This window comes from Molossus molossus, unplaced genomic scaffold (genome assembly GCF_014108415.1).
Source record: "Molossus molossus isolate mMolMol1 unplaced genomic scaffold, mMolMol1.p scaffold_m16_p_1, whole genome shotgun sequence".
Taxonomy (NCBI): domain Eukaryota; kingdom Metazoa; phylum Chordata; class Mammalia; order Chiroptera; family Molossidae; genus Molossus; species Molossus molossus.
The window spans coordinates 119,626,138-119,638,788 of record NW_023425344.1 but is presented as its reverse complement, the minus strand read 5'-3'; the positions used below and the strand labels follow the sequence as shown (position 1 = coordinate 119,638,788).

The 12,651-nt window shown below is 52.7% G+C and overlaps 1 protein-coding gene across 1 annotated transcript; it reads left to right on the top strand.

Annotated features, from left to right (window-relative positions):
• Positions 1 to 592: 592 nt before the first annotated feature.
• On the top strand, positions 593 to 10,970 carry INSYN1 (inhibitory synaptic factor 1). Its single transcript, XM_036281917.1, has 2 exons — positions 593 to 785; positions 10,248 to 10,970. Exons 1-2 carry the CDS (start codon positions 630 to 632, stop codon positions 10,968 to 10,970), a joined length of 879 nt encoding a protein of 292 aa, XP_036137810.1. The 5' UTR covers positions 593 to 629.
• The last annotated feature ends 1,681 nt before the right edge of the window (positions 10,971 to 12,651 follow it).

Below are 12,651 nucleotides of genomic sequence, written 5' to 3'. Positions count from 1 at the left end.
AGCAGCATTGCCGGCTGGTGCTGCAGCCTGGGAGGGCTGATGCCAGGCTTGCTCTCTCTGCAGGGGGCTGCCCTCCTTCAGTCCTGCTCCCTTCCCAGAGCTGCCCACATCTGGAGCCACCTTCACATCTGGAAGACCCCAGCCACAGTCCTTCTGCAGGTGTCAGTTGCACCCAGAGACCTCTGCCTTTGCAACTGCCCAAGAATTTTGAGGGAATTGCTTGCTGCTTTTCCCAATCCCAAGGGCATCTCTTACCCTTAGTGTCTGCAGAGTCATCCCCCTGCCTCTGTGTCCAGGCTCAGCCAGACATCCGCCCAGCCCACCTATAGGCACTTCAAGTTCTGGAGGCCCCACCCGAGATCCAAGGCCCCTCCCCCTGTCCTCTTGTGCCCTCACCTTGACCCCTTGTGTCATTCTCTGTCTCACTCTGGGTGTCCCATTCCCCATCCAGGCAAAGGAGGTGGGGTGGAAGGGATCAGGGGCTGGGTGAGGGCCACCCAAGGCCAGGGTGGGCTGGGGGGCCGTTAAAATGTGGAGTTCTGCCTGGCCGAGGGGGGCTCTGTGGAGGCAGACACAGTGTGTGCCTGGCTGGGGGGAGTATGGGCAGGCCTGCAGCCACGTGGTGAAGGATGAACATTCGGGGCACCCCAGACCTCGGACAGCCCAGTGACGACCCCAGCAGTGGTGGCGAGCGCGAACGGATTCGACAGCGCATGAAGATGGTGATCGGGCAGCTCGAGGGCATCTTGTGGGAGCTCAAGGAGGTGGCCAAGGAGCTCAGGGAGGTGAGTGAGAGGCCAGTTTTTCTGGGCCTGGCACAAGAACATACTCTCACATGTATGTTTCTGTGTGTGTGTGCGCGTGTGCATGCGCGCATGCCCGCCTGAAGCTGTGTGCACGTGTGCCACTCTGCTGCCTACCTACTTCTCCTTTCCCCAAATCTGCTCTGTTAAAAATCCCACAATAACCCAGAGCTGGGAGGTGGGGAGATGGGTGTCAGTGTTGCAGAGACTGCTTGAGCAGCATGTCATGGGCCCATGGCTCTGTGGTTAGGACTCAGAGCTGCCAAGGTGACCAGTAAGGATTGAGTCCCACCATAACCTCTTCATGGGATAACAATCCTCTGGAGCCCAAGCTGACCTTTGACCTCACCATCTGCCTCCCAGGTTCTGAGCTGGTCACAAGGAGCCCTGGGAGAGTGTAAATGGCTCTAATGAGGCAGTCCCAACTGCTTGGGGCCCAGCTCAGAGAATCCCCAAGATATTACAGAACCCTAGGTCCTGAAAAAATAAGAGCCAGCCCTCTTCCTACCCTGAGGTAGGAATGAGTCTGGAGGGCTGCTAGTGGGTATTGGAGTTACTGTGTACATTGACTGGGGCAGGAATCTCCTCTAAAGGGATGTATCTTCATCCCACAGTTCTGAATGTTTTTTGCCAAGGCTGAAAAGTCACCTAGAGAGCCTAGGATGTATGTCCCTCTCTGTCTTTCTAAGTGGAGCCCGGTTTAATTACTGCTTCTCACATTGCTGGGGTAATGAAGTACACATGTCCTCGGCCCTGCCCCCTGGGCTGTGTTCAAGCCCAAAATGCATGACCAGCGTTCTGAGCCACTGGCCTGAATTTGCCCACTGGGTACCATTATGCCAGCCAGGTGGGCTTTAGGCAAATTTCAACTCCTTGTAACTAGTGCCCCTGCAGAGATGTCAGGGAGAGTGATTGAATTGGAGTTATGGGCTCAGGCTCTCCCAGCCAGCTGTGCAGGGAGCTGGGGGGTTCTAGGAAGATTGGGGAGAGGGGGTGATAGTGGGTACCAAGTCCAGACTGGCAAAGTGACCTTCTAGCCTGGCCCAAGAGCCAAGGAACAGGAGGTGTTTGAAGGGAGCTCTGTCCAGAGTGATTCGGGACAGGAATTGAGGTTGGGCAAGGCAGCCCCTCTGCCCAGAGTCAGCCTCACAGAGCCTGCCAGGCAGGAAGTTTTTCCTCAGGGGCATGAATGGCTGTTGCTACAGGTAGAGAAAGGTGTTGGTACTTTTGCCTGGACTGGCCAGGCTCTGGGCAGAGCATGTCTGGGGAATGCTTGGTGGTCAGTGCCCATGAATAACCCCTCCTCCCTCAACCTCATTGGTCCAAAGGACTACCATTCCCTCTTCATCCCTCCCTACACCCTACATCTATTTTAGATGTTCTGTGTTTCCATTAGAGTCATGGGAACTGTCCAGAGTCTCAGTCTTGAGCAGGGGCATGGTATCTATGCCAAGCAGGCCCAACCAGAAAGAACCAGAATTGACTCTAAGCCTGGGAGTCCGTTTTGATAGAGCACAGAGCCTACTCCCTACTGACCAGCTGTGCATCTTGCAGGCATCTGCTCTCCCCCACCCCACTCCCAGCAGACGCATCTAGAGCTTAAAGGCATCTCACAGGTCATCCAGACCAGCCCTGTTCATTTAATGTTGAAGAAATTGAGGCCCAGAGAGGGATAGGGGCTTATTGAAGGTCACAGAGCCTACCAGAGGCATTCAGTAGAACTCAGGTCCTGATGCCTACTCTAGGGCTTTAGCAGGTTAGCTAATGGGCGACCTCTTTGCATTTTGTTAGGAACCTGCTAGAGATGATACCTTATGCTCATGCTGTGATACTCTGAGAAGGTGCCCTTTAGTGAGTAAAGCAGAAAAGATCAGAAATACTAGGATTTATTTGCACATCTTTGAGATATCCCCTCCCTCCCTTCTCAGCACACACACACCCACTCCCATATCCTAAACAGCAGAGCTTCAGGTTCATGTTCTGTGCAGCCCAGAGGCCTGAGCCAGGACAGAGAAAGATGAGTCCCCTCCCCCCATACCCTCTATAAGCCTTGTGCCTCCACCCAAGACTTTGGCAGGTTGCTATGGCAACCAGAATCTACCCCATAGGCCACCACCTGCCTGCTGCCAATGGCACCCAGCTGGGAAGGGGGACAGGCCTCAGAACTCCCCCATCCCCCAGGCATGGTCTGGAGATGGAGTGATGGGCAAAGGAGAGTATTGGGGAAGGTAGGTGAGGCCCCCAGAGGCCCAGGCAGAAGAGGAGATGCCATTCCTCTGAGGGATGTGACAGAAATGGGGTGACCACTTAGGGGCACCTGGCCCTGAGTTTGGGATAAAGGGTTATGCCCACCTCACCCCACCCTACCCCTGCCTCTGGGAACCTGTGATCTTGGCTCTTGGTTCTCCAAAGGGACTGTAAAGCTGGGTCTGCCTGGCTCTCCTCAGTCACTTTGTGTGGCATTTTTCAGTGGGGGCATGGGTAGGCCCAATGTTGAGAGGGTTCCCTTATCATACTCCGCTCTCCAGGCAGCACCAGCTGAGTTCACCAGCTGGGTTCTGGTCTCAGGAGGACAAAGCACTTAGATGTGAAACCAGGATTCACATACAAGACTGCCAGGGAGCAGCACAGGGAGGAAAGGTTTAGTGATATCTCCTCTGCTATCCTCCTCCTTCTCCATCGCTGCTCCCTTCCCCAGATACCATGGATCATGGCAGAGCCTCCTCATCCTCTTGAGCATACAGCTTGACATTCATAGAAAGGTGAGAAGCACTAAAGCACTGCTCCCCAGGCCCCAAGCCTCAGTCTGCTTCTCTCTGAAATAGAGATGATGACAATCCACACCTCAGTGATCCTACAAGGATTTATTGGGGAGGACCAACACCTACTCACACCCCTAAAGTATTTGGAGTTCCCTCTTCCATATCTCCCCCTGGATACCAAAACTGTTGCAGCTCTGCCGCTGGCACCCCAGGGAGATAGGGGGCAAGTTATGCCCCCTGGGTGGGGAAAATAGCTTTATGGACTAAGTGAGGTGAGGAGTGTAAAAGTGTCTTGAAAGCAAAAATTGTGCTGCAGAGGGATGTGACAGTCAATAATTAATTAGCCTTCATCTCTCCTAGGTTCCCCAGTACTCCAGGGTGCCAGGCCAATCCCAGCAAGCTCTCTGAGCTCTTCAGAATTCTGTGGATCTTAATTTGGAGAAGCAGCACAGCCTAGGGGCTGAGCTTGGGCTCTGCAGCCAGATGTCTCTGGTTCACATCTGAGCTCCACCCCCTTCCTAGCTGTGTGAACTTAGGGAAGTTACTTTACCACTCTGTGCTTTTGTTTTGCATCTCTAAAATGAGGATACAGAATTGTATGCCTCCTCTCCTTCACCAGCTCTAGGGTAGTTGTGAGGATTAAATGCGATATTATGTACAATGTACTTAGCACAGTGATGGGCACAAAACTAAATTCATATCTGTTAGATATTATTGGTGAAATATTCTAGCATTGACCTGTTCCTCAGCTCCATGTAAGGCCTTATTCTTTTGGACTCACATTGGCCTCTTAGCCATGATCAGGGAGGTCAGAGCCAGGGCCCTACAGTAGGCAGTCCTACCCTCTTCTGGTGGGGAAAGGTGATAGTGATGGGGGTGGGAAGCAGGTCTCCAATAAGATCACTTATGAACAGAGACCCAAAGGAAGTGAGGGTACCAGTCAAATGGATATCTGGAAATGAGCCTCCAAGCAAGGGGACAGCCAGTGCAAAGGTCCTGAGGAAGGAGTGTGCTTGGCATGGTCAGGATCAGCAAGGAAGCTGATGCAGTTGGAGGGGAGTGAACTAGGAGGAAGGGAGCCTGCGGGCCACAGTACAGAATTTGGATTTTGCCCTCAGTGAGAATCCCACATGCTCTCCAGGAATCTCCTTGTGTTTCTGGGTTGAAATCTGCCTCCCCACTGCTCTCCCTGTTCCCTACCAATCAGGAGCCCCCAAGGGCAAGGGTAAAGAACGTTGTCCTTGGCCCCCCTAGATGTTGACCTTACCTTGAGTAGGTACTTGGCCTCGTCCTCCTCCTTGGTTCCCCCACCCCAAGATGATGCTCAGCATGGGGCTCAGAATGTTCTTATGTTGACCACTGGTATCACTCACATCATCACTGGCTGTTGGGCACAATTGCACACCTTAGCCTGAACACCTCAGGAGAATGGAGGTGTTCCAACCTTTTTGCAGCCTAGAGTGGCAGTGGAGATCCCTCTGCCTGATTTTCTTGGGGATCAGGCACATGGCAATTGTGCCATCCCATGAGCAAGGTGCTGTGTATGAGGTAGCCTGGAAAGCCACCATACAGCTTGAGATAAATGTGGTCCAGCCAGGAAGCAGCTGGAGCAGGAGAGGCTGGGGACCACAGAGCTGTGCCAAAGTGGGTCAGCTCCATCACCCACAGCTCAGCAAGAATTGTACGGAGTTTTTCTTCTTTTTTTTTTTCTCACATCCCTTTTCCCTTTGTGTCCTCCTCCTCCGGACAGATTCACCAAGCTCCGGGGCCAATTAGGCCAAATTGCAGGATAAGAGTCATGAATCATGTTCAACTCACTCCCCCTCCCCAACACCAAAATAACGTAATTACAGAATTAAAAAATAATCAGTGGTCATAAATAATGCAGAATCCCTAGTTATGTAACCAGCTGCCTGGGGAGCTGGGCAGGAGGAAAGAAGGTAGCAACTTGTCATGAAAAGTGAAGGGCCCGAGGTGAGGGGGAAGACAGGGAATAGCGGTTGTAGGACGCCCCAGTCCTCAGTCCTGGCTCTAGGGTTTTATGGAACACATCCAATGCTTTTCTTGGAGAGGCAGCTCGGCCTGGGCAGGCAATCTTGAGGTGTCCAGGATCATGAAACACTTTCTCAGAAAAGAACCCCCCAGCAAAGTTTATCAAGATGTCTCAACTCATCTCATTCAACAACTGTGTTTGTAAAAAATGTACTAATCCCTGCATCAAATTGGGGGCACACTCCTTCTGGGGAGAGGACATCCACATTATAACCTTTATGTTCAAAACATTGTAGCAGTAATAAATACTGGATAATATTTTAAGGAAAGGTTTGGGGTGCTTTGAGAGCCTTTCATAGGAATCCTGTCCTGAAGTTGGGACCAAGGAAGACTTCCCGGTGGAACGGAGATGGGGTGAGTAAAAAGGAGTGAGGCATTCAGTTGAGGCCCCGAGGCAGAGGTAAGCTCAGGGGGATGTGTGTGTAGGGGTGGGGAGGGGCAGGCCTGGTTCGGTGGAAAGCAAAGGGCAGTTGGCCAGCTTTGGTGTGGGGTGGTATTCAGAGGCTCAGGAGTTTGGGGAGCATGGGAGTGCTGGAAGTAGAAGGGTGCCATGGTCCTCTTGGCTGATTAGGAAATTACCCGGATACAGGGTGCAGCAGGAGCTGGATAGGAAGCTGCTGCCAGTGGGAAGATTAGAAGAGTGTGGATACAGTGGTTCAGATACGGGGAGCTGAGGCTGTCCCAGGACAGGAGTTCGGTCAGGACCTGGGACCCACAGAGGATTCTGTCTCAGCACTCAGCCCTTTCCTTCCTCTCAAGTGTTCCCTTTTGCCCCATCGTGAGCAGGTAATTCATGTTCTTAAGGGATCAGGCCCAGGAGCCAGGACTCCTGACTTCTGTTCTCGGCTCAGCTCCTTCCAGTCTCTGGGTCTCAGTTTCCCTATCAGTAAGCACAGTAAGAAGAGTAGACTCAACTGTGTCTCCAGTCCCTTCTGGCTTTGAGGTACTATGATTCTGTGATTTTTTTGTTTCATTTCTCTCTCCATTCTCCCTCTCCCCCTCTCTTTTTTTCTGTGTATATAATTATTTTCCCTGTACTCTAAGACAATCTCAAATTACATGCAGGCATAATGATTATTAAATCTCAAGGAGAAATCACAGATTTCAAGATATCCAAAGGAGAAAGGCAGGTTGCATGGGGCCTGCCCACGCCTGTCCTCCTATTGACCCCATGACATGAGGCACCAGAGACAGGCAGCAGAGTTATGACTGACCAGGCTCTGCATACAATCTAGATACCCTTGGTACCTCACTTCCTTTTCTGATTCTCACTTATGTCATTTATCAGGTGGGTTTGACCTGTCCCACCTAATGCACTGGGCCAGATTTGCCTGTGAGCCTCAATCATTTGGCCTTTAGAACCTCTTCTGCTTCTGTTCCATCTGGAAATAGTCCTACTTGAGGGGACATAGGTGCCACCCATGTGTTGGGGTTTGAAAGGCCCAACATGTCCCGTTATTCTGCCATAGGAAAGATCCCCATCAGAGTGTCATTCCATCAGTTCTTGGGTCTGGTGCGAGGGGCCTGGTCACATGTCAGTGCCCAGTGGTACATGGTGGATATTGTTCTACACGCTTTCTGTGCATCAAGTCATTAAAGTATCACAACAACTTAACAAGTAGATACTGCTAGAATTCTCCGTTGCTGAAGAAACTTACGCAGAGACATTGAGTAACTTGACTAAGGTCATAAATCTGTTAAGCCGCGATACCAGGATCCTAGGTGTAGCTCTGGAGTCCAGGTTCTCTGGTCTTGGGTGTGCTGGCTCTGCGGTTTACTACACACTCATATCTATTAAATTCCCATCAACAGGGTGAGGAGAAGAGCATCATCCCACTTGGCTGGGGAGGAAAACAAGACGAGAGGGGAAAGCCACACCTGAGGCTTGAACCTAGGCTTCCCTCTGTTACTTCCCTCTACACCCCAGGGTGGAGCCAGAGAGGGTGTTCTCAGGGAGAAGGGGAAGGGCCTGAATGTGAAGGCCACCTGAGAAGGTGTTTGGTAAGGGCCTCTTGGATGGGGAGAGTGTGTTTAGGCCTGAAGGCTTCAGGGATCCTTCCCTGTGCTCCCTGGATCCTCCTCACAAGATGTTAACAGCCCAGCTCCTAGGCCTGGCCTGGTCTCAGCCAACTCTGCCATCACAGCAGTAATTTAGCTCCAGATTCCTGCTAGTGCTCCTATGCCTCCTGTACGCAGCAGCAGGCTCTCAGCAGCTTGATCAGGGGTCTAATTGGAGGGCTTGGCTGCCCAGAGGTGCAAGGTCACCCCTGAGAGCAGCAATGTCCTGGAGGTGCCATTTCTTCATCAGCTTAAATCCCAGGCCCCTAGGCCACTGGTTCTCAAAGTTTGTCCCCAGACTAATAGCAGCAGCACAGGGAAGCCTGTTAGATCTACACCTCCTCAAACCTTACCCAGAACCTACTGAATCAGAAACTCTGGGGTGCGGGCTGACACACACTCCGGTTTGAGCGCCCCTACTCTAGGCCAGGGTCCCCACCAGCCCTCAGGTGTAGCTTGGGTTGAGCAAGGGCTTCTGGGGAATGTGCCCTTCTGGGGAAGGCATTGGAGTGGAAGACATAAGCAGAGGTGGCCAGATGGGAGGGCGGGGCCCTGTGCCCATTGCCTGCCCAAGCCCAGAAGTCCCAGGAGCACTCCGCAGTGTGCAGTCTTGCAGGGGCACAGCGAAGGCAGGAACCTCAGCTTCCCCAGTGACTGGAGCCTCAGGTCCATTATCTATGATCTCAAGAGATGATGATTTCATAGGTGGAAAATATGACACACAGTAGGTGCTCAGAGATCGGAGGTAATGTCACTTTTATGACCAATGTCCCACGGAACCCCTTCACTGCCCTGATCACTGTTCCTTGTGAAGCTGTGGTGAGATTGGCAGGACTGGGGCTATCAGGCCGACTTGAGGTCCAGAGAAGTTATGTGACTTACTCAATAACATACAAAGCAGTGTCTGGGTCTGGAACTCAGGTGTCTTGACTCCCCCAGTTCTTCTGCAGGTTCTAGCCTAGCCACTCTTGACTGGGGCCATGGGGCATCCCTAGGCATCAACACCCCAAAACAGCTTCTTCGGTCACTCCTAGAATGTCAGCTATGAAAGGAAACTTGGAGATCAACAAGTTCATCCAACTCCCCATTTACAGATTGAGAAACTGAGATCTAAATGGGAAATTGACTGACCAGGTCACCTGCATGGGACCCCCTGTCCCCTACCCAAGCAGACATCCCAGTGACCCTGACTTCTTCTGACCCCTCATTTTTGTCTTTGCTTTCTCTTTCGCTTCGGGGCACTCCTCACTCCCAGTCCTCACCAAACACCTAGCACATCCCTGAACAGCAGTAGTCTTCAGTCAAGTTTTGTTGATTAGCAACTTCATTAGGTAATCAATTAGCTGACTGCTCTGACTCCAGGTAAGAACACTGGAGAGGCACCGGAAGGGCTCGGGGCTTGGTGACTCACTGCACAGGCTTTGTCTCGGTGTCTCTTGGTTCCTCTGCTTTGCTTTTGATGTTTTACTATTTTTGTTTTTGGCCTGAAGCCTCTCTCCTCCTCTTGACTGTCCTCTCCCTATATCTCAGATTGGGTTTCCCTTTTTCCCTCCCCATCTTAGTCCCTGAGTCCTGAGCCGACAGCGGCCTAGGCCAGGGGATGTCCTGAAGCAGGGCTGCCTGCATGGAGTCAGAGCTTTAGTCTTTGTCAGGTGGGCAGGTTGCAGTGACCTCACAGCTGAACTGTATCCCCTGCCACCCCAAGTGCATTTAACAGGCCCCTCTGGGCCCAGGATGGATGGATTTTTGTTTTTTTATTGCTTACCAAGTAATGCCTGTTTTATTCATTGCCCAACAAGCCAGGATTGATCTCCAGGCATCAGAGGCCAGGGAAAGGAAGGCGGGAGAAGGCTCCAGCATGTGTGGGGTGAGGTGGTGGAGACTCTTGGGAGACGGTCACTGACCAGCTGCATAGGCCAGGCCAGGATGCTTCCTCACGGCCACCCCATATCCTTTTCTCCTCACCACTCAGTGGACTTGCCGGTGTCTCTCGGCCCTCTTTACTATTTTTTTATTTTAATGTTATTATTTTATTAAGTTTATTGGGATGACACTGGTCAGTAGGGTCATATAGGTTTCGAGTGTACATTTCTATGATACATGATTTGTACATTGCACTCTGTGCCCACTACCGAAAGTCAAATCATCTTTCATCGCCATATATTTGCCCCCTTACCCTTTTCTACCCCCACCCCTCCTCCCTCTGGTAACCACCCTCTTTAAATAGCCCCTCTCAGTCAGAGGAAGCTCACACTCTGCAGCACCAGAGCTGCGCCCAGAACAGCAGCAGGCTCTTGGGGGGAGGGGTGTGGATGGTTGGCGTGCAGGGCTGGAAGGGAGTACCCCTTCCACCTGAGACTGCGGAGTGGAAAGCTGGAATGTCTGGAACAAGCTCTGTTCACCCTGGTCTAGGTGGGGCCCTCCACAGGGCAAACAACCCTGAGGCCTCAAGTCCAGTCACCATCCTGGGTCATCAGCTGGGGGATGTGGCAGGGTGGGGGCAGCGTGCTCAACCTCAGTGATGCCATGTGCCAGCCGGGCGCCTCTCATGCTTCTTCCCTTCCCTGGACAGGTGGTGAGCCAGATAGATAAGCTAACCTCAGACTTTGACTTTGAACTGGAGCCAGATGACTGGACCACGGCCACTGTGAGCAGCACCTCCAGCAGTGACAAGGCCGGTGTAGGTGGCCCCTTTGACCTGGGACACCTGGACTTCATGACAGCCGACATCCTCTCAGACAGCTGGGAATTCTGCTCCTTCCTGGATGTCTCCACCCCTTCAGACTCCATGGATGGCCCTGAGCCGGCACGACCAGGGGCTGGTTCTGACTACCGACTCATGAACGGTGGCATGCCCATCCCTAATGGGCCACAGGTGGAGACCCCAGACTCTTCCAGTGAGGAGGCCTTCAGCACAGGCCCTGTCAAGGGCCAACTGCCCCAGCGGACCCCAGGCACACGAGAGAGAGTGCGGTTCAGTGACAAAGTGCTCTACCATGCTTTGTGCTGTGATGATGAGGAGGGGGATGACGAGGAGGCAGCCGCAGAAGAGGAGGTGGGCCTGTCTCCAGAGCCTCCCCGTACTGAGGCCCATGTGGGTCCCCTCAAGACCTCCCTGGCCCCCAACCAGCCGAGGCGTTCTCCACTGACTGGCCGATGCTCAGGCCCCACCTTGGCCCCTGAGCAGACCCGAAGGGTCACGAGGAACAGCAGCACCCAAACGGTGTCAGACAAGAGCACGCAGACAGTGCTTCCCTACACGGCCACCAGACAGAAAGCCAAGGGGAAAAACTAGGGACCAGGGAGGGAACAGGGGGCACGCGCACACACACACACACACACACACACACACACACACACAAACGCAGTCATAATAAAATTTAAAAATGCTGAGCATCCAGCCCCACAAGCCCCAAAGCTTTCTCCGGAGCTCATATTAGGCACAGAGATGCCTACTTCCCTCCTAGGTCCCAGGAAGTATGCCTAGAACCTCTTGCCTTGTCTTCTCTCTGCAGGGGTCCTGAAGGGGGTGTCCAAGGTAGGTACATTAGGTGGGGTAGGTCTAACCTGGGACTCCTCTTGAGCCTGGCTGGTGGCCAGGACCATGTCCTGGGAGCGTTCATCCACAAGAGGCAGGCTCTCAAGGAGCAGTGTCCAAAGCCAGGACTAACAGTATGATGTGCAGGAGACCATAGGACTGAGGGCCTGGGGGTGGCATCACTCTAGCTGGGCTAAGGGTTACTTGCCTTCTACTCTGAGGCAGACTTTGCCTCTCCTTCCCAAAGGTAAACTTACCTGGATATATACAACCCTACCCCCCAACACCCATCTCAGGGTTGCCCAGGACACAGAGAAGGAGCAAGCTGCTCCCAGGAGTACGGCCTGCATGCTGGGGACCCGGGCTTGCAGACCCTGGAGGACCAGGCTGGACTCACAAGGGTTTGGAGAACCTGGACCACTCCTAGACCTTTCTGCTCCATGCTCAGCCTTGCTCTCTAGGGATCAAAGATTCACAGCAGAGCTTCAGCCAGCGCCTGACTCTGCCCTAAGCATGACTGAGATCCATGTGAGAAAACAGCAGCCACCACGGGCCAGAGACAGACCCCTGACCCCAGTCAGCAGGCAGGCAGCCCCAGAGAGGAATCCAATGGCCCTGCTCTGCCATTGCTCCTCCACACTGTGACCCTGCGTCCACTTTGGCAGGTTATGAATGACACCAACAGAGACAAGATGGGAACCTAGAGGTACCAGGGCTTCAGCTGAGGCGTGGTCCATATAGAGACAGCATCTGAATATCCTCGGGCTAACAATCCCAACCATTGCTCACATTTACTGAGCAGATCTCTATGCTGCTACTGTGCCAAATACGTTTTATAACATAATCTGATTTAATTTTCATAGTCACCTGACAAGACAGGAACTATTGCTATCCCCATTTATCAAATGAGAAGACTTAGGTTCAGAGAGGTTAAGTAACTGTCCCGAGGTCACAGAGCCTGTGCCACCCTGCCCCCATGAGCATGTGGTTTATTCTATACCTGGCTCTGCTATCTAGTAGTATGTGACCTTGGGAAAGTCCATTTGTCTCTCTGACCATCTGTGTCATCTATGAAATGGGCCTGATAGTGTTCACCTACCTCACCACTGCTGTGGGGCTTCGACAAGATGGTGACTGAAATCACGTGGTAAACGCCAAGTCGCTGGGTGTATATTGTGGTCAGTGGGACTCCAACTCAGATTCCAGTGTTTTCCAGGCCAGGAGCCCTGAGTGGGGTGGAAAAGAAGCCACTGCCATCAACTGGAAACTTGCTGGGCCACAGCTTGCTGGTCTCCCATGTGCTCAGATGGCAGTGCAAGGATGTCACCGCTCAGGGCCTCCCTGCTGCACGTTCAATGCAGGCAGATCTACAGCCTTCCAGGGACTGTCAGGAGGGGTCTCTGCTCCACCCATGGGTGCCCAGGAGAGCCTGGCAAAA

What these genes read in the sequence shown, in the direction of transcription:
- INSYN1 (XM_036281917.1), top strand. Translation starts at nt 630, where the DNA reads ATGAACATTCGGGGCACCCCAGACCTCGGACAGCCCAGTGACGACCCC. An exon ending in TGGCCAAGGAGCTCAGGGAG is followed by an intron (nt 786 to 10,247) that starts GTGAGTGAGAGG and finishes TTCCCTGGACAG; the next exon opens with GTGGTGAGCCAGATAGATAA.